This window comes from Muntiacus reevesi, chromosome 1 (genome assembly GCF_963930625.1).
Source record: "Muntiacus reevesi chromosome 1, mMunRee1.1, whole genome shotgun sequence".
NCBI lineage: Eukaryota > Metazoa > Chordata > Mammalia > Artiodactyla > Cervidae > Muntiacus > Muntiacus reevesi.
The window spans coordinates 92,875,839-92,897,354 of record NC_089249.1 but is presented as its reverse complement, the minus strand read 5'-3'; the positions used below and the strand labels follow the sequence as shown (position 1 = coordinate 92,897,354).

The 21,516-nt window shown below is 38.7% G+C and overlaps 1 protein-coding gene across 12 annotated transcripts in view; it reads right to left on the bottom strand.

Annotated features, from left to right (window-relative positions):
- ST7L (suppression of tumorigenicity 7 like) overlaps positions 1 to 21,516 on the bottom strand; it is a 102,029-nt gene that overhangs the window by 11,809 nt on the left and 68,704 nt on the right. For 6 of the 12 annotated variants that reach the window (XM_065906889.1, XM_065906919.1, XM_065906911.1 and 3 more), the window contains one exon: positions 19,525 to 19,664. In XM_065906889.1, coding sequence (XP_065762961.1) covers positions 19,525 to 19,664 — 140 coding nt within the window. The other 6 variants (XM_065906896.1, XR_010659203.1, XR_010659201.1 and 3 more) reach the window with 6 other exon arrangements.

The following is a 21,516-nucleotide window of genomic DNA, read 5'->3' as shown; positions in this document are numbered from 1 at the left end:
TCATTCTCCCCTTCCCTTGCATTGGCTTCCTGATACTTCTTGTGTGTGCAAGAGAAAGGGTACCTGGAGAGAACTTCTTTTCCTACCTGGCCAAGGGTAGATGGGACAGAGATGAAACCACATATCTCTTTCCTGGGTCAGTGTGAGCTAACTGCCTGGTACCCCAAAAGAAACTCTGCAACATTCTTCCATTATCAAGACCCTGGGATTGCTAGATATGAGTTAGCCATAGTGGACAAGGTTCCATTCTCATGCTCATATGTTTGTAAACTGCTGTGTTTTGTAGGAGAAAAAAAAATTATACAACTATACAAACATACATTCTCTTCCAATCTCTCCTTTTCAACCTGTATCAGCCAGCACTGCCTCTTTTGCTCCCTTGCTGCCTGTGTAAACTGAGTGGCATGCAGTGTCAGTCTAACAGGTCATTTGAACACCCTAGAACACTCCTAAGAAAGAGTAATTTGGTTACTCTTGGGATTTTTACTTTTTTTTAAACTTTCCATGCATTATTCTGGTGGTCATCCAGGTTTGGGAAACTCTTAGGTAAAAGATATGTGACTCATGGAGGGTGAGAGAGGGTAACAAGACTGATCTCAAGGGCCACATGAGGCATCAGTGTATACTAGGCAGGTAAAGATCTCTAGCTTTGGCAATTTTTAGGAGAGGATCCTAGCCTTTGAAGCTGGGAGCAGAATCCAGTGGTTACAGAGGGAAGGAGAGCTGAGGCTTGGGGCCATAAGGGTATATGGCTTAGAAAGCAGCCTTTCCTCATTTATTCAACAAATCTTTATTTAGTGACTCTCCAAGTCTTGGTGATTATTATCCTTCAATCCACATTTGGCTTAAATAGCACAGTTCCTTCTAAGCTACTACCCACTGCCTAACTAAGCTTTCTGTAGTGGCATCTCCAGAGATAGAAGGCTTAGTAAGCCAGAGGAGGGTAGGACACAGAGTCCCCAAAATCATGATGTCCTATTTTTATGTGACTTGGACAGTGCTTGTCTCTTGCCTGTTGATATTTTAAAGGAGCAGAGTGGTGTGGAAATTTGCACTTATGACATACCTAGGCTAAAATCTCAGCTGTACCAGTTATGATATTTTGAGCAAGAGTCCCAAATTCTCTGAGCCTCTATCTTCTCATCTCTAAAATGAGGGTGTAAACTTATCTCAGATATTGAGCTTTAATTCTTCCCCCAAATCCAGCCAATAGACCCTCTTACCAAAGCCCCTAATTGGTCTAGCACACCCTGACTTCTCAGAATCTTCAGTTCGGGACTGTAAGGTATTGACAGCAGGCTGCAGATTAAGGAGACTACACAGGGAATTCTGAATACAGTGCACACACACCCCTTTCCCTTAATTCCTCTCTGGCACCCCTTGGGGTCCTCACATGTTTGTGGAGCAGCTTTCTCTGCACAGGCAGCAAGAGGATGGGGGAGCCATAGCTCTGGGCCGTGGGGGCAGATTTATTTGGATGATAGGACTAATATTTGTGTAACCTACTGAGACCTGTGTGGGAGAGTTGAGGGTGGTTTTTCTTTTGGTGAGGGGGTTTGCTCCGGTTTCACATCCATTAACACAAAACATGAGCTAGTCAGGGCCCTTGTGGTCTGTGGTGAGGGGATTCCTGTGGAGAAATAGGACTGAGTGAGTCAGGCCAGGGGAATGTCTTCCTTGCAGAATGGAGTCAACTGGAAAACTGATGAGCCAATGGTGGGATTAGGGAGGGGCCAGAGGGAGGGGAAAAGAAGAGTTTCTGACATCTTGAGCTGGGATTAAGAGGAAGAAAGCTTTAAGGTAGTGGAAAGGTAAGGGTCACAGACAGGCTGGACTCAAGAACAGAGTTGAATGAATTACAAAGGGGTGCCATCTGATCTGCTGGGCCCCTAGGAAGAGCTCTCAGGGCCCAGTCAGCTTCAGGGCTCGTAAGAATATCCAGGTTACCACATAAATGATAGCCTAGGCCTTCCACGGGAAACTAACCTGAGCTAAATCTATGTGTGCTCCATTATCTTATTCTCTCTTTGCTTCTCAACCTGTGGAAGGAAGCGGACCTCTTCTGGCATCTCGTACTGCTATGTGCTTTTCCCTGGGCTCCAAGTTCTGGTTCATAAAGACCAAGTTTTGCAATTTCCTATAAATGGTTGAGAAGAGCAAGCTGTCCAGATGGTGAGGGGGCTGAAAAGTGAGGTGGATAGTGAGGGAGAAAGGCCCATGTAAGCCCTATTACAGAGGCTAATTTGGCTCCAGAAAGGAATGATGGCCAAGCAATTAATTTTTCCTCTTATTTCTTAGCTTGCCTCTGCATTCTGACTGGCTTTATACAACTGGCATTCATTCTGCACTATACAAACAAATTTATTTGGAACAAGCAGCAAAATGAGAACTTTATTTGATGCAGTCTGAGCCTCAATTAGTCCTGCTGGTACTCACTCACTGCCTTTAATCCCATCCCCCACCGCCACGCCCTGTCTGTCTCTCTTCTGTTTAATAGGGGCCTGTCCCTCAGATCAGCAGTCTCTTAGCCTGCCTCCTGGCTTTCACTCCTTCCTGTTGGTCTCCATTTCTTTCGGCTTTTAATATTTAGGTATAATGCATTGTAGAAAACGCTACTTGGATACAAAGTTAACTTAAAAGACATTATCCTTTAAGGATCTTTGAATCTTTTAGATTTAATATTTAGGTATAATGCATTGTAGAAAACGCTACTTGGATACAAAGTTAACTTAAAAGACATTATCCTTTAAGGATCTTTGAATCTTTTAGAGAAGGCACGTGACTTAACACCTCACCTGCACAGCCTGAAGCCAGTTTCTCTTATGTAAAAGTAAGAATGCCAGCCTTAACATAGTCCTGCAGATAAAAGCCAACCTGTATTATTGCTGGGCTTGAATAATAGCATGAATCCATACTCTTATTGAGAGTGATGCTAGAAAAATGAAATCAGGGACTTTAGATTATTTCAAAGAATCAAACATATCCTGACCCTGAGGATCTGCTTGCAAGTCTTGTAGGTCTGACTCATGACCACTCAGGGCCTCATATCTCTTCCTCCCTGTTACAGAGAGGAGTTTCTTCTCAGTTCTCTCACCTCCCCTTAGTAAGCACATCAACCACTAAGTTCTTCGCCAAATTCTCAGACCCACTCAGGACCCTATTATAAGAAAGATAACAAGGAATTTTTTTTTTCTCAGCCTTTCTTTTATTTAAATGCCCTCAGTGGTCATAGGGCAGAAGCCCAAGGGAGGAAGCCAGAGAGAGTATGTTTCTTATCCCTGGGAGGCCTAGCTCCTGCAGCCAAATTACAGCACCAGTGAACAATGTAATACATTCCTGGACAGGTCGGTGGGACCCTGGGCGCCTGGGCCTTGTGGAGAGAGGTGCCAGACACAGAGCTCTCCGTAAGCAATCCTGCAGAGCTGCCCCCTGGGTGTAGAAATGAAATACGGGAGAGCTTCACATTACACAGAGACCTGTAGCTCACACCTGGTTATTGATGGCCTTGGTGAGGCCTCTGCCTCCGCCCTCCACTTGGGAACTGCCTGCTACTATGGGGGTTGGGCGTCTTTGAAGCAGTGTTGGAAAACAAGAAAGAGATGTTTCCTTTTCTCTCTTTGCAGTATCAGCCTGCGCACAATCATGAAGGTATATACACACAAATATGCACAAATATAGCACATACACATAGCTTTTCTTAGGCTACATTCGGGTTTTCGTCATCCTCCTTCTCCCCAACAATAAAAAAAAGGCAACTAGATTTCAATCAAACACTTCAAAAATTATATCAACAACAGGGTGTTCAGCTGTAACCAAGGAACATTTTAAAATTATCAACATGCAAGCAGCTGTTGGTTTGGGGACTGGTACCCCTCTGGGAGATGGCAGGGGAAGGATACAGAGAGGGCATGGAAAGAAGAGATCAAGAGTGGACAGTTCCCACCCAGGCAGGGTGCCTGAGACTGTAGAACTTCCTATGGCTGTTTCACACTGGAGAGAGTGCAATTTGTGTCCTCTGTGCTATGTATGAGAGGACAGTCTTCTATGACTGCATGAGGTATGATTACTAAGCCTGCTGCTCATGATCTTTTGTCATTGTTTTTAATTCTTACTGGATTAAAAAACAGGATAACTTTGGGTTCCAGAGATGATTACCACAAGAGAAAGGCACTAGAGGGGAGCAAGCTGTGGCTTTACTAGGGTAAATATGTCACAGTTGCTGCCTAGACTGAGCTTTCCCAGAAGCTAGTGATTGGCTGGTTTCAGGCAGAGGCCAGTGAGCTGTCAGTAATATTCCTATCCCTGCCCCCAAAGGTCAAAGGGATAGAAGAGAGGGAGTCTATAGGTGTGTTTTCCCACTTTTCACTTATGGCTTAGGGCCTCCCAGATGGCACAGTGGTAAAGAATCCACCTGCCAATGCAGGAGACGTGGGTTCAATCCCTGGGTCAGGAAGATCCCCTGGAAAAGTGAACGGCAACCCACTCCAGTATCCTTGCCTGGGAAATCCCATGGACAGGAGCCTGTCGGTCTACAGTCCATGAAGTCACAAAGAGTCAGACACAACTGAGCACATTTTTATGGCATAAATGATCTCTGAACATCACTGTGGTTATTCCTGTTACTTGAGATGTTTTAGTCATCCTGGATTTGAGAAAGCAAGGGAAGCACTCTCTCTTTTGTCCTCTAACTCTGAACTGTTCTGTCTTATAATTTGCCTTTGCTCACTTTCATTCTGCCTACCAGTCTACAGATGGATCAGCTCGGCATTGGAGTTCTCTTTCTTTAGCCAGAACAAGCAGAAACAGGATGACTTTACTTCAACTCCATCAACCCCAGTAAGCAGACCTGACCAAACAGAAAAGCTCAACTGAGTGAATAAAAAGAAAGCGTTTAATCCACAGCTGTTCTTTTTTGACAACTTTCAAGGTGGGGCTTCCCCAAGAATAACTGTGATGTTTATAAAAAGGTTTCTTATGTATAAACGCTTTTGCTTATATGTAATTGTCTCACCAACCCTGTGACAGGAGTTATGCTCATTGTGCAGGTGCTCTTCAGAGAGGCTCTGTGATTTGTCCAAAGTCTTGTGGATACTGAGTGGCTCAGCAAGAACTCACACTGAGGGCTTCTGACTTCAAATCTTGTGTGTTCTGCTCAGAAACTGAGGGTGCCTAGGCTGGAGGCGGGAGAATCCCAGCACCTTTAGGACAGACATTATCCTAGGAGAGTATACATGAGCGGAATTTACAAAAGCAACAGCTTAGGCCTTCCTTAATCTCATCAATGAATCCCTTTTTTTTGCCATTTCTGTCACTAACACCACCACCACCAAATGATCACTATACTACATTTAGTGGCCCATGTATAATCAGCTCTGGTTTCTAATTCTTTCTGTTCTCCTCTTTCCTTTTACAGATTAACAGTTCATCTTTTGTTTTAGTTTAACCTAGTCCTTTTAAAGATGCTAAATGTGTAGACAGAGCAGCAGTCACAAGAAGCCATGAGAGGAAGTTATTAAGGCTTTGGGCTTTTAAAGTATGTATTAGAATTTCCTTTGAGACTTCAATCTTTTTTAAACTAATGTCAACTCCTGGGCTAGGTAAGTAAGAACAGGGAATGAGAGTGCTAAACAAACAAAAACCACACACACACACACACACACACACACACACACACACACACAAATGGTCTTATCCCAGATCAGATGCCTACTCACAGTCTAGTAAAACTCCTGAGACCTCGAACCAAGACAAGCTATTTATCTATACCAAGGCAAGGAGTATCTACCCTGCAGAGAAACCCTTCAGAAAACAGATTTTCACTTGATCAAAAACTTTTGCTGCCCTCAACTGCTCCTCCCACACTTGTTCAAAATCAGACTTCTGTTTAGGTCCGAGACTGTGAGACAAAGCAGCTCTAAGAGATAATGTGTGCGAGAGGGACCCTTCCCTGTTCAACCCTGGAATGCATTCCATTAGAGACAGCATAAGCCCTTACATACCCTACCTATCCCACTCCTGCACCCCAACTGTGAAGGCAGAAGGGAAAACTGCAGGAACACAACATCCATCAATCATAGATCTGGGATGCTGCAGCTCCCTGACCCGGGCCCCACTTGAGCTAGGGGAAGAACACCTCATGAAAACAATCTACCTATAGTTAGGATTCCTTCCAGGGCAAACCTTACTTTTTGGTCCATCGATCTTGGCGCTCACTGTTCTCCCTGCTTCCCACCCCCACTGCCTCTGCATGTGGGCTCAGAAGTCATCATCTAAAGAATTCCATTGCTCACCTCCTGCATAGCAGCACAGCCCCATGAGGCCACACACCAGATGGAGGGGATAAAAGTACGAGGTCATGGCTTCTAGCAAGAGGCTTTTTCTTAAACTAACCCTGACTCCTGGAAAAGAGGCAGAGCAGGAGAGTGTTGAGTGAGCTGCTGACGACAGCAGCTTCAGAAGTCTTGTATAAAGAGCTAACTGAGCTTTCAGTGGAAATTTCTCTATTCCTGGTCTCACATCTACTTCTTGAATGTGTTTGAATAGAATGCAGGAACTGTCAAACCAAAGGGTGAAATCTTGCTTAACTGTAGGAACCTATTCAACAGGTTGCCACAAACATGGTAAAGTGGAGGCCAAACCCTGAACATGTGCCCCGTTTCTCTAGGACTGTAACTATGAAGAGAGGGAAAGGGTATGGGAAGTGGACTAGAAACTCAGGGGAAACTGAAAGGTTGTCAGTAGGCCTTTAAAGTCTCTGTGTATTAATATAATGTACACAAGGATGGGGATGCAGGGGGCTCATCATTCCTAGAACCATTAGGCTTACTGGGTGACAATGTATGGAATCAATAACTACAAAGGGACAAAACAGTTTAAGCAACAGACTGAGAAACAGAATTCTCAGAATAAAGGAGTCAGGTGAATGAGATTTAATCTGACTTTCCATAGGAGGTGGCTTTTGAGCAGGATTTTTAAAAGATACAGTATGTTTAGGTTGAGGACAGACAAAGGAAAGCATTCTAAATAGAAGGAACTGGTTTATGCTGAAACTTAGAAGCAAGAATGTGCAAGCAATATATAAGGAATTTCAAGCAAGTACATATTATATACACTGGGGAATACAGAGAAATTAGAATGCTGAGATCAGGGCTTAAATAATGTGAGGTGACTACATGTGCCCAGACTGTCAAATGGCTCAGAGTTCCCTACAGAGCCACACAGCATCTTGATCTATGTCAGTAAATACCAGGGCAGCTATGGGAAAACACAAGGATGTTTGTTACATACAGAGGGACTAGAAGAGAGCTACACTGTGAAGCCCAAGAAAATGCTAAATATTGGTCACTCTAGCTCCCTATCATTTGAGATTCTGGGCTAGATAAGAGCTATCAAATATCCTATCTAGAACTGTGATGCATTAATGTAGGCTTACAGGCCTAGAACTTGGTGTAAATCAAGCCAAACACTTATGAAATTAGAATGTAAAAAAAAAGTTCTTTAAAAATAGAAAATACATGCTTCTTTCCCTGACTCTCAAACTTAAGCTTGACTGGTCTCCTATACCACATTTGGCATATTGGACTTTTGAGGCTAGCAGACTCATCAGAGTTGAATGAGCTGAGGCCACAGTGAAAAGGAGGAGAGCTAGGAAAGAATTTTAGGGACTACAAAATCAGTTCACTGAGTGACAGGATGGTTCTGGTGAGAGCTGGACCATGAAGAAGGCTGAGCGCTGAAGAACTGAGGCTTGCAAACTGTGGTGCTAGAGAAGACTCTTGAGAGTCCCTTGGATTGCAAAGATGTCAAACCAGTCATTCCTAAAGGAGATCAACCCTGAATATTCATTGGAAGGACTGATCCTGAAGATCTAATACTTTGGTCACCTGATAAGAGGAGCTGACTCAGTGGAAAAGACCCTGTTGCTGGGATAGACTGAGAGCAGGAGAAGAAGGGGGTGACAGAGGATGAGATGGTTGTATGGCATCACTGCTTCAATGGACATGAATTTGAGCCAACTCCAGAAAACAGTGGAGGACAGAGTAGCCCGGCATGCTGCACTCCATGGGGTCACAGAGTCGTACATAACTTAGCGACTGGACAATGACAGCAACAGGCTGCTAGAGCAACAACCAAAGATAAGATACAAATTCTCATTTCATAATCTTCAGATTAGGTCTCTGGCTTCTTGCACTTGCTGAAGGTAAAAACAGAGCTATTTATTGGGCTTCTGCCATTTTTTAACTGACTTTCCTAAACTCTGAGGATAAAAACCACAAAGGCAACCCTGTTCTTCCAAAGCACTTTTCTGGTGCCACTTTCAAAAACAGAATATTGAAATGTGTGTGTGTATACATATATACATTTGTGTGTGTGTGTGTATATATAATATTTATGAACACTGAATAAGCCGAAAGGTGAGCAATATATTAAGTTTCTGCTTTACTTAACTGGCACAATTTAGTGCTGGAAGGGAAGCAACCACTTAACAGTGACAGCATTTGTTGGTATCATCTTCGTTTTTTCCTCCTCCCCTAAACAGTTTATAAAAGGTGATTTCTGAAATTCTTCACAATAGAAAAGCTCAAGGGTTTACATTCAACTGTGACACCACTATGAATTCATTAAGAAGCGTGTTTCAGGTTGCACTATAATTTCCCTATGTAACATAAACCCATGGAATCTGACATAAGCTGATTGCTCATGCTGGTTATTTTATTTACATTTCTGAATGGGAGGGATTTCAATACTCATAAAATATCTAACTTATTATTTTTCATCTGTTCTCCCAGAGCAGCTATTATAAAACAGGCATAGAAACAGAAGTCTCAACTTGTATGACTGGCTAAGCAACCAGGGAAAAGTTACTGCTCAAAAGCAATGTTTAAAAAAATAATCCAATATGGAACTTGAGACCAAATGAGATATTATTACTCTCAATACTATGAAAAGATAAAAGTTTTTTTTCTTAAGTGTTCATTATGTTTGTTGAAGTCCTATGGGAGTAGGAGGTAGTCCATAGGAATTCAGGGGGCCTTAAGTCTACTTAAGTCTTTCTCTAGAGACCTAATGTTAGCACAGCCTAGTATAAATGGGAACACAGATGAATGGATAACAGTGGGCTCCTTACAACCCAGAAACATGAATACACCTCCTTACCAGCATGTTACAAATCAGACTTCTGAATTGGAAAATGCCATCAGGCATTTAACTCAATATTTGGAGATGTATGTTTTGTTCACCTACCCAAAGAATAGTAATTTCCACTTATTCCCACAAATATAGCAAACAGATAAATTACTAGAGAAGTAACAATTACAAGTAAACTCCAAAGCTGGATCTTCAGTCTTCTGCCTGTAAGTCTGTTCAAATCATTCCACTTTCTCCTGCTGCCTCATTGAGTTAAGTCAGTATACTCCTCGACCCTCCAGTACAACCTTAGGCCTCCTCTTCTACTCAAAAGACTGTCATCATTTTACCACATCTAATGATTACATGCCTAACAGTATACACTCCCCAAGGACAGGTTCTGTGCCTGTTTTTAAAAATATTTTAATATGTATTCCAGGGTTCTATCTCCAATTATCCAGTTAGTACATATACTGACTGAACTCAATAAAGATAGGAAATCTTTTTCAGTTGCTTAGAAAATCTTGACAGTTCCCCTTATTAAAAGGTAGAACTGTCCAAGATTCAGAATTGATCAGCAAAATTTAGCTTGGAAGAGAGGGAAAAGGCAGCTTATTTTAGTACTTTAACCCAATATATTTTTATTTTTCTTAATTAACCTGATACAGTTCAAGAATCAGTCACTGCAGGGTGCAGCTCTGACATGAACAGTGGGCTCTGGGAAGTTCTGAGTGGCTCTTTCCCTTTCTTTCTCACATGTCCACAGAGGCACATAATTTTAGTCCTGACTCTTTGCTGTCCCATTCTGTTTCACAATGGCATCATACTGTTTCATTTTCTAAACCAGGATAGCCCTTAGCTCTTATTAATCTGTCATTATTAGGAATTAGAGGATATAGAAAACAAAGATAAAAATTAATGAGTATAATAGGCTTTCAACAGTATGTGAACCGTGACTTCCAGATGTTCAAGCTGGTTTTAGAAGAAGCAGAGGAACCAGAGATCAAATTGCCAATATCCGTTGGATCATCGAAAAAACAAGAGAGTTCCAGAAAAACATCTATTTCTGCTTTATTGACTATGCCAAAGTCTTTGTGTGGATCACCACAAACTGGAAAATTCTGAAAGAAATGGGAATACCAGACCATGTGACCTACCTCTTCAGAAATCTGTATGCAGATCAGGAAGCAACAGTTAGAACCGAACATGGAAAAACAGACTGGTTCCAAGTTGGGAAAGGAGTACATCAAGGCTGTATATTGTCACCCTGCTTATTTAACTCATATGCAGAGTACATCATGAGAAACGCTGGGCTGGATGAAGCACAAGCTGGAATCAAGACTGTTGGGAGAAATATCAATAACCTCAGATATGCAGATGATACCACCCTTATGACAGAAAGCAAAGAAAAACCAAAGAGCCTCTTGATGAAGGTGAAAGAGGAGAGTGAAAAAGTTGGCTTAAAGCTCAACATTCAGAAAACTAAGATCATGGCATCTGGTCCCAATATTTCATGGCAAATAGACGGGGAAACAGTGACAGACTTTATTTTTTGGGGCTCCAATATCACTGCAGATGGTGACTGCAGTCATGAAATTAAAAAACACTCACTCCTTGGAAGAAAAGCTATGACTAACCTAGACAGCATATTAAAAAGCAGAGACATTACTTTGCAAACAAAGGTCCATCAAACTAGACAAAGGTCTAGTCAAAGCTATGGTTTTTCCAGTGGTCATGTATGGATGTTGAGAGTTGGACTATAAAGAAAGTTGAGTGCCGAAGAATTGACGCTTTTGAACTGTGGTGTTGGAGAAGACTCTTGAGAGTCCCTTGGACTGCAAGGAGATCCAACCAGTTCATCCTAAAGGAGATCAGTCCTGGGTGTTCATTGGAAGGATGCTGAAGCTGAAACTCCAATACTTTGTTCACCTGATTCGAAGAACGGACTCATTTGAAGAGACCCTGATGCTGGGCAAGAATGAAGGCGGGAGGAGAAGGGGACAACAGAGGATTAGATGGTTGGATGACATCACCGACTCAGCGGACATGAGTTTGAGTAAACTCAGGGAGTTGGTGATGGACCGGAAGACCTGGTGTGCTGCAATCCATGGGGTCACAAAGAGTGGGACACAACTGAGCGACTGAACTGAACCGATAGTAGGCTTTAATCTTACGGCAGCCACTATATATGAATCTGAGGAGTGACATTTCTTATTTCAATCTTGAGTTGTGGAGCACTTCATTTTTTAATAAATTCTAAACTGTTTAAATGAACACAATGAATACCACAGTTTACAAAAACATGAACTTCATCACTTGGGTGTAAAGACAAAAGTCTTTCATGTCTGATATTTGAAAAATAATAAAGAGAGAGACCTCTTTCTATTTACTCTTGTTTGACTGAAAGGAATCCTAACCAAATAAAATCTTCTAAAAGGAAAAAGCCTTTATCAGTCTAGATCGACTTTTTGGGTCACTAAATCTTATGTGAGGCATGTGAAAATAATAATAACTCATCAGTCACTTCCAGTCAAATGAATGAGTATGCAGGATGAGCTAATTTACTCGTGCAGGAGCAGTCTCTATCTTATACATCTCTTGCCTACCTCTAACCCCTACCACTAGACTATGAGTTACTTGTGAACATGGGTTGCATTTTATATTTCATAAAGGTGCCCAATAAATATCTGCTCATTGAATGAATGAACAAACCAATTTATTCTTAGTAACATCTTAATACAATGAATTCAACATTAAAAACTTATGGTATGTTACAGGATAATCGGCACCATATTATAGCATGTTAAAGAGCAATAGTTAAAATATTTTTAAATGTTGAGACTCTTTAAAAACTAAACTTTGAAAACAAATTAAGATAAGCCCTACTGGAATCTTTTCATCCAATAAGCCAATACTGCAAGAAGAATCTTTTCAGGGTATCCAGGAGTCTGAACTACATGTTCTAGTGCTGTTTTTTGTTTTTTTTAAGAGTCAGTATTACAAAGCTAAAATACACCAAGAGTAAATTAATAAGAAAAATCTACACAGCTAGAGCTTTGTTGAATTAGAATTCCTGGGCTCCCAATAAGGGCTAAATCCCAAAGGGATCAGAGTCAAGTAAATAAAAAATCCATCTGAATTTTATCAGAGGGCAAAGTTTCAACTTTGAATACCCCAGCAACCAAGGATGAATTATGTATAAGATTAGTAAAGTGCCTTCATCCACACCCCAGCCAGAGAACATTCTTCTATCTCACTGTGACTGAAGGAAAAGCAGCAGTGTATTTGCCTGCCAAGAATAGTTGTGGGTATACTCTAGATAGAAGTTTAACAACACTGAGGGATTAAAATTTAATAGTAAAGCTGCTGCTACCTGGGAGTAAAAGCTTGAACTCTGGCATCAGAAAGAAACAGGGACTTCAGCATGCTGAATAGATGAAAACAAGAGCTGGCAAGTGCCTAACAAAGACTATGAGAGTATGTTCCCTTCTTAAATTCTTCCCCAAACTGCTTCTTTCTCTGCATATCCTATTTATAATATGCAAGAGTGCTCAATAGGAATATAGCCCTTTTCTACACTTTGAATAGTACATATACATTACATTTCCAGAATGCTTGAAATTACAGGATGAGGTTAAAGAGTGATTATGTGGTCTGAATTCTCTGAATATCAGTTCTCTTAGTTTTGTTGAACATCGCCTGAAGCCCAAATAATTTCTTTTCTTGAAGCTGGCAGTCAAGACAGACATAAGGCAATCTTAATACTAATTAGAGAACTAAGAGAGATTATTTTTTCCTCAAATTCAGATAGAATACCATTAATAGCAAATCTTTCACTGAGGCCTTATCAGCATTAAGGAACACATTGAAGTTTCCAATGTATTGTTACAACTGCTCGAAGTATATCTGTTACCTAAAAATCCCACTTTAGAAAAACAAAACAAAAAAGCCCCATGAGTTATGTTATTTTAGACCAAAAATTTATTCTGTTCAGTTAAACTTCCCCTCACAATCCTTGACAAACTTTACCTTTGATTTTGAAAGCAGAGTGATGCTGGAACATAAGATACAGCTTTTAGTTTATATTAAGCTTTTTTTTCTTTTTTTTTTTACTGTTTCAAAGAGTTAATTAAATTCCCTCTGAATCACTACAAATGAGTGCCTACTGTTTCTTCAGTATTACTGCATATTTTAGACAATTAGAAAGGCTGAAGTTCTTTATACGGTTGTATGAGTATGTGATATAAATGATCAGTGTACTTTAAGTGATTTACTAACCAGAATAGGAATGAAATTAAAGTGAACCAGTTTAAAGACAAAAAAGCAAATGGGCATTCTTTATTTTAAAACATCAGACTTCATCAAATAGGCTTATACAATGAAGAACATTTCCAGGTAGTTTATTTGTCTACTTAGATCTTTTCAGTAAGCACTTCTGCAATCTAAGGGCCCTTTCTACTTTCTGACAATCCATATTGGCCTCTTTGTTTAAAATTCTTCTCCAAATTCATCTCCTATAGGAAGACACTAGTAAGACCACTTTACTGTCATCACTCCATCAGTCTATATAATTCCTTCAGGATTACTATATTTGGTTTGAAATTTATTCTTCTGTACTTGTTTTGGTATAACTTGAGAGGTGACATATTTTGAAACCAAATATATATGTGACTAAAGGACTATCTGTTGTGTGATTTCAAGGAACTCTTAACTTGATTGGCTCAAACTTCCTCATCTATTACACTGGAAGACCACAATCTGTCCTCCAATGCCTCTGGTAAGAACTAATGAGAGTTTAAGTATAAACTTTTAAAAAAGAAAACTAATGAAGTCCACATTACTCCTGGTGTAGAATTATAATACATTAATTAGTTGTACTAATTTAGTTCTTTTGAGCATTAAAAATTTGATTGGTGGGGGAAGGAGCAAAATTCCACTCAAGAAAAAAGCTAAAATAACTATTCCTCAAGATTTTAATTTTCCTCTGTACCTCATTAATTCCTTCCATTTAGAGGACTATGCTGGGTCTGCAAAAATCTTTTCTAAAACAAAAATCAGCAGGTTTCCTAATATGAATTCTAATACCACTAGTGTTACAAATTTGGAATGAGTGATTTACATCAATATTCAGGCACAACTCTTCTACCTGCTATGCAGTCCATTTGCCTCAAGTGCTAATGAATAATAATAAATATATTCACAGCAGTTAGTGACAGAGTAACTTAGACTTTGGCACTGAGGCTTTCACTTTGAGGGGGGCGAAGATGATTAAATATTCTGCCAAATGAATTCACGGAGAGCTTTTATGAATTTCATACTTGTTAAGCACGTGTTATTAGGGAAAGAGGGTGCTTTCCACAAACTTCAAAACTGAATTAAATCCTGGGGAAAGGATACAGACATGCATTAAAAAGTACATTGCCCTACCTTTTATTCTTTCTCTTTTGTCTTTCAAGAGTTCAGTACTCAGAAAATTTGGATGAAGAAGAACATTAGCAATTCCATAAATTTCTCATTCTGGTTCTTTTTGAAGGAGAACAATGAGGATGAAGTATGAGAAATTACCCTTATAAAAAGAGGAGAACAACTTTTCTCTTGCTACAAATATCCCAGTTAATTAAGAAAATCAAAATTGGAATATGCCAGACTGCCCAAATAAAGACTTTAGCGGTAGGTACCAACAGTGGAACAAAAGTGTAAACATTTAAAATTTTTGACCTATTACAATAGATTTATTTTATTATCAGCATATTCTCTGGGAAATACCTCAGATATATTACTATGGAAACAGCATATTATAGAAGAGTATTTTCCCAGAATTTATGCTTAGTTACAATTCAAAATGTTTTTAAAACTGTATTAGCTCTTGAAAATAATTCATTTTCAAAGTGAAGAAACATTTTAATTTCAGTTTAATTTATGAATGGGGCCCTAAGTATTTAGAATGCAACTCTCTTAGGGTTTTAGTAAAGTCAGATGAAGAATATAAAAAACCTTTCACCTGTAGACAGAGTTCATGTTACTGGTTATGAAAACAGAAATTTAGGAACCTTTAAACTGATGTATATCAATATATGGTTATAATTGTCTATCAATTCCCCTAGTTATAAAGACAATCTTTGTCCTGGAAAAAATTATAATAATGGACAAACCTTCTCAAAAGTTCTCGTTACTATTCAGTAAAAGACACTTGGCATTTATATCTGCTTATTACTTTTTAAAATGTACTTTAGGGAGAGAAATGTTAATTATTTTGGGGAAGGGACTGAAGAAATCCCAGTGAGACATTCTGTAGAGAGGTCTTTTGTTAGTGTAACATCTGACCTTCTATATCTTTGGAAATCATGCAACTTGGCTAATGTAGTCCTTAAAGAATTAATCAAGCAGATTGTTAGGCCCTAGTTACAGTGAAGCCAGCCAATTATGAGTTGCTCAGAAATTCATCACTGGCATGTCCAACCACATTTTCCCACATAAAGATTAGTAGAAATATGTGGAAACGGGGCCCATTCCCACCCTAGCACAGCTACAATATGTGTTCAGTGAAACAAATTTTAACCAAGTTTTGCCTTAGTGAAACAAATAATTTATCTGGAAGTCTTTTTAATTTCTGTCTTTACCCAAAACATCTTATCTGCCAACATTGCAAATGCTGCCCCGTTAAGTTAAAACCCAACTAGGGATTTTTATATTCAAACACAAAAGCACTAAAGTCACATGCCATAAGCCTGAAATTATCTGTAAGTTAATGAAATTTCCAAACACCATCTTCAGTCTTTTCACTGTTGTAATAACGCCCTCCCAAGGCTTACTAAGAAGAAAGCTTTTCTTGCAAGAGAGGAATGAAAGGAGTCAGAGTAGATGAAGATTGGTTCTGTAAGGAGAGGGCAGTGCTGCTCTTAAATAAAGAAGCGCCTTTCAGATAAGCAGAATCAGATTCCAGTTCATTGGTTTGCTGGCTACCCTTACTTTGAACTCTCATATTTAACCCAGCAGGCTTCAAAGCAGGTGAGAAAATGACCTACCACTTAAAAGCAATTTTTCCTTTTTCAGGAATTCTGGCCTTAAGAGACTATCAGCTCTGATATCAGCACATTCCACATCTCCAGGGATTTATGCAATTTTTTTCCCATTGCTCTATGTCTACTGTCAGGCTAAGTTTTCATCTCAGCCAGGAGAAAAATCAGGAGAAAAAGTCCTAATGTGCTAAAGATGAAATCTTTTTCCATAGCTTTATATCATGCAAAAGAAGGGGCACTAAAACACTAGCCATTCTAGTTCGTTCCCTTCCATTTATGTAAATCTGATGTCCAGTGAGGATTACTACAAATTACTAATCCCTAGCGCCTTGCTTCACGAAAAAGCAATCTTTGTAACAAGTGCATTTTAACAAATTCAGACTGAATTTCCTCTAGCATGTGAAATAATACAAGAAGTTATTAGATGAAGAAGAGACAATGGCAACAATGGAAGGAACTAGGAAATTTTCTTAAACCTCTTTGCCTTACTTAATATTAGAATAAATATGTTTCAAAGATTCTTCATTGATTTCTACATTTAATTGTACTTGGCTATCAAATATCTGACTTAACTAAAACTTTTTAACACATGCAGTTTGCAACTTACCAATGGGTTCTGCTCTATAAGGCAGCTTGCTAGTGCCTAGAATTTGAAACATTTCTTCACTTTCTGGTGTACACAATGGACCAGAAGTATAGTACTAAAAATACTGTTTAAATGATACCTAACAGCCATTTCTACTACTATTTTTATGGAAAAATGCATTTTTGGTTTATTAGTAGGACATAGTTCTTCCAAACATGAAGAGGGTAGGGTTTCTCACTACAACTGCACTTTGGTGATGATGATGAGAATGGTGATAACAACAGCTAACACCTACTTTTTACTTTGGGCAGACACTCTTGATAAATTTTAAACTCATTTATCCCTCACAAAAATCCAAGAGGTAGTACTATTCTCATTTTACAACTGGGGGGTGGGGAAAGTTAAGCAACTTACCCAAGGTTGCACAGCCAGTAAGTGTCACAGCTGAAATCCAAAGCAAAACAGTCTGGCTCCAGAGCCTCTGCTCATAACGACTCTACAATCTTGTCCCTTCTCCACCTTGATAAGGTGGCACCATCCAGGAATTATAAATTCCTCTATTGGGGGTAGCGTAGAGCAAGGGCTTCTTAAGCTTTAAATGTATATAGAATCCTCTGGGGATCTTGCTTCTAACCATGTCCTGGGTGATGGTAATACTCCTGGGGCAGAGACCACACAATATTAAGTGGTGAGAAGCATGTGAACCTCTAGTTCTCTTGCTGTCTACCACGGTAATTGTTTATTGAGTTTATAAACTGGAGTCTGCCTATATTGCTTTCATTTCCCATTAATTCTTAAATGGAAACAGCCCTTGGAACTGCTGCATACTGAATATTGATTTGCAGGTACTTTCAGTAAATACTTAACTTTTAGGAATTTAAACTGTACATGTAAAGGCCATAGGGATAAAATCTAGCTGTAGAAGTTTGCTGTCAGGCACATTTTAAACACTACATACCAGCAACACATACCAAAAGATAGTAAACAAATGTCTGTTTATTGTTCATCAACTAGAATCACAGTAAATTAATAACTTTTGACCTAAAAAAGAAGCTTCAACTTTCAAATGGATAATTATTTATTCTCAGACACTGCTAGGAGCTTGTGTTATATAATCCTAAAGGCTCTTTTGGTGCATCAGAGATTGCTTAGGTAAAGGCAGACACGATATACTAACACATGGGTACAGCAGACAGTGAGTGCACTCCACATTAATTTTAGCCAGTACCTCATGGAAGGACACTGATAACAATTACTGTCTCTCTACTCCAGATTCTAGACCTCCCTCCTCTCTTTATTTTACCTCCTTCCCACTGCCCTGAGAGACCATCTCTCCCACTGCTTTTCTATGATCTCAAATACACAGCGGTGTATTTTTTTCTGCTTGTTAAATGGACGGGATTCTCTGTTTAGTCCATTTTTTTCCATGCCAGATTATACAGTGAGGTCATTTCAGTTTGAGACACACACTCGCCAATCAGCACCACTGCAAGCAACAGAGTTATGGTGTGATCAGTAAGCTTTCTGACTTTTTTTTTCGTTTTTTTATCTTAGTAAGCTTTCTTTTTATACTGAGAGGAAGCAGAAGAGTCAGCTTCCAACCCAAATGTCTATACTCCCTGAGCAGCAGTAAAAAATCATCCTTCTTGCAGCCGGACCCAGAATCAACTGGAGTCTCAAACTCTTAGGCCTACAGCCAGTGGCAACTTAACACATTATAATAGTTGACCTTCAGGGAAAAAGAGAAACCAGTGCTCTCACTTCTGGTGCCAGAAGAAAACCAGCTAATCTTTAAGGCACAAAATAAACTATTCTTAAGGCAGGAAAAGAAAGTGTGAGGACACAGGGAGTTATAATGGAGGCAATAGAGAAAAATAAAGAAACTGCATTACCAAATAAAGGCTAATATTTCTATGGTTCTCAGTGCTTTTCTATTTGGGAGTATAATGAATTAACATTTTCTTTTTGGGTTTGAACTCATTACTTGGTAAAAATGCAAAGATGTACAAGACATGTCTTTTTTATTAGGCTCAGAGACTTAAAGGGACTTCTCTTTGGTAATTTTGCTTTGAGTCAGTGACATTAATTAATAGGTTTATGTAGAAAAATTAATAATCACAAGATACTCTTTAAAATCAGTCCTCAAGTACTTTCTGGACCTGGGTCAGGAAATGGGGAAGCAGTTCAAAACTAAAGGGTAAAAAGGAAAATAAAGGTCTGTAGATGGTTCTACACCCAAGGTTGGGAAGATCAATAAGAATATGCACATATAATAATAATGAGGACTTCTGAGTGAAGGGGCACATTCTGAACCCAGGACAAATGTCTCAACTGTCCTATCTTACCTACTTATTCCCTATCCTAGCTGCACTCTTGAATATAACATTCAGCAAATCCTTAGAATTAATGATTTCATTTAAATGGAAAAACCAAAAGACTTTTGTACAAAACAAGGAATTTTTTTTAAAATGCCAAAGAAAATGCATTTAAAAGGGCTGGATTTTTCTTTAACTAGTAACAAGGGTTGTGTTTACCACCAAAAGTGATCTACAAAGACCAGCTTTATAATTTATGACATTGTATTTTCAAAACTTCTAAGCAACAAAAATATAGCTCAAATCACCAAAAACTTATGTTTGACATATTTATGGCAGCAACTTTACAAATCAATTCCTGTAATTTACTTTATAACAAATATCTTCCACTGCTCAACTGGTTTAGCACAAACAGATCAGAGATGGTTTCTTGTGTGTTTTACAAATATTCTACACAAGTCCTTGAGATCATACTTACAGCTTTAGCAAAAACACCCATGATCTCAGGAAACTGGTGTGTAAGAAAAGCTATCATTGCTGTAGAAGAACATAGTCCTGCTGTGAAATGGATGAAAAAAGGAATCTCCTTCTTTGGGTAAACAGAAACATGATGAAACGCTGCAAGAGAGAAAAGATAGAAATAGATTTTATTTCAGAATATAGTGTAAGCCAGTTTTAATATTTTCAAGTGAAATCCATTTCTAAAAACTAAAAAGGAAAAATTAAAAAAAAAAAAAGAACACGAAATCTCTGGCCAAGCAAGGTAGAAAGAAGTTATCCATTATTTATAGCATCAACAGCACATCTACACAGTTAGATGACTGTTGGGAACTGGGAAAAGGATGGCACTGTGGGAAAGAGCAGTAATTGTAGTCATGCTGAGGTGGTTTTGAAAAAGAGCTTTGTCACTTACTAGCTGTGTGATCTTGAATAAGTTGCTAAACCCTCTAGCAGTTGCCATGGAGTTGTTATGATGAACACTGTAAGCACTTTATAAAGATGTTGTTTTAATTTTTGATCTTGGGGAGCTCAGACATGAATACAGAGATCAAGAAATAGACATGTGGTTGGAGATTTCCTAGAACAATCAGTTAATAATTTTACCCACTTATTAATAAGTGTCCTATATGTGGCATTTCATTGAGCACTGTAAAAATCTAACCAGAACATCAAAGTCCTAGATTCTGAACATAAATGGAGTCTACTGTCTTATTTTTACATTTACACATTTACTCAGGTATTATTTTTCTAGTGATTAGATATTTAATTACCAATATTTTTCTTATTTGAAATGTGAAACTACTTGAATAACAATGATGACAGGAGCCTAGTACAATGATTGGTACACAGTAGGTGCTCAATAAATGTCTGTTAAACTGAGAGCTATTCTGGGACTTCAGTTGGCTGCTCACAGGGCTGGATACAGACCTAAGAATTCCTGATGTAATATCCTGCATAGGTAAGGAATGACTAATTCAGTGCTGAATCAAGTTCAGCTATAAATTTAATATTTTAAAACATAATGATTCACAGAGAAGATTACACCTAAGTTTCCTTCAGTAGACAGGATATTTTTTATGTATTATATACTATCTTTAGAAAGTACATACCAAAAAGCAAACTCATTAAAAATGCAGAAAATTCCCAGAGCCTTGTGTCATGTTTAAAGTAAAAGCACACCAAATCTGAAATTTTTTAAAGTTAGAAACATTAGAAGTTGTGAACAACATTGTGCTTTCAGCACCCCAAAAAATTCAGTCCCCTTTGCTCTGTCCCTCAGCCATGAGAGGACAACTTCTTCTAGCAAATCAAAAGATAAAAACCATGGTATTTGCAAAGACAGGGAACAAATACTTACATATGCCAATGTTACTATAGTTGCTTTTGTGTAAGACAGCAAAATTAATAATAATATTAATTAAACTATAGCATTTTGTGGTTTACAAAGTGCTTTTATATTATTTTTTTCAATAATCCTAGGAGATAGATAGTATTATTCCTACTTTATGAGGTAGAAAACTGTATAGCGTTAATAGGATAATTTTCTAAAATAAGAAATTTTTATACTGTAGGAGAGAGATCCAATTGGTTCTTTTTGGATTGCTTTCTGTAGATTCATTTGTCAGTCAATGTTTGGCTAATACATCAAAATAATGGATGACTAGTACAGAAACACTCCCTTAGAAGTAAAGTTCAAATTTCATCACTGGCTTGTAGAGAAAAATTTATCAGGAGGCATAAAAGACAACTAAACAGCTATGTGAACTAAGGGAATAGTTCAAGTCTGAACTTACGAGGTTCATAAGCAAATTCCAGAATGCCTTAAGTCATATCAAGGTTGAAGGAGAATTGAAAGCAAAAAACCTTAAGTACTCTTGGGTATTAAAGCTCCACATTAATAAAAATTTGTTCATTTTATCATAAAGACAGAAAAAATACTCTAAGAATATACAATATAATCAAACTAAAC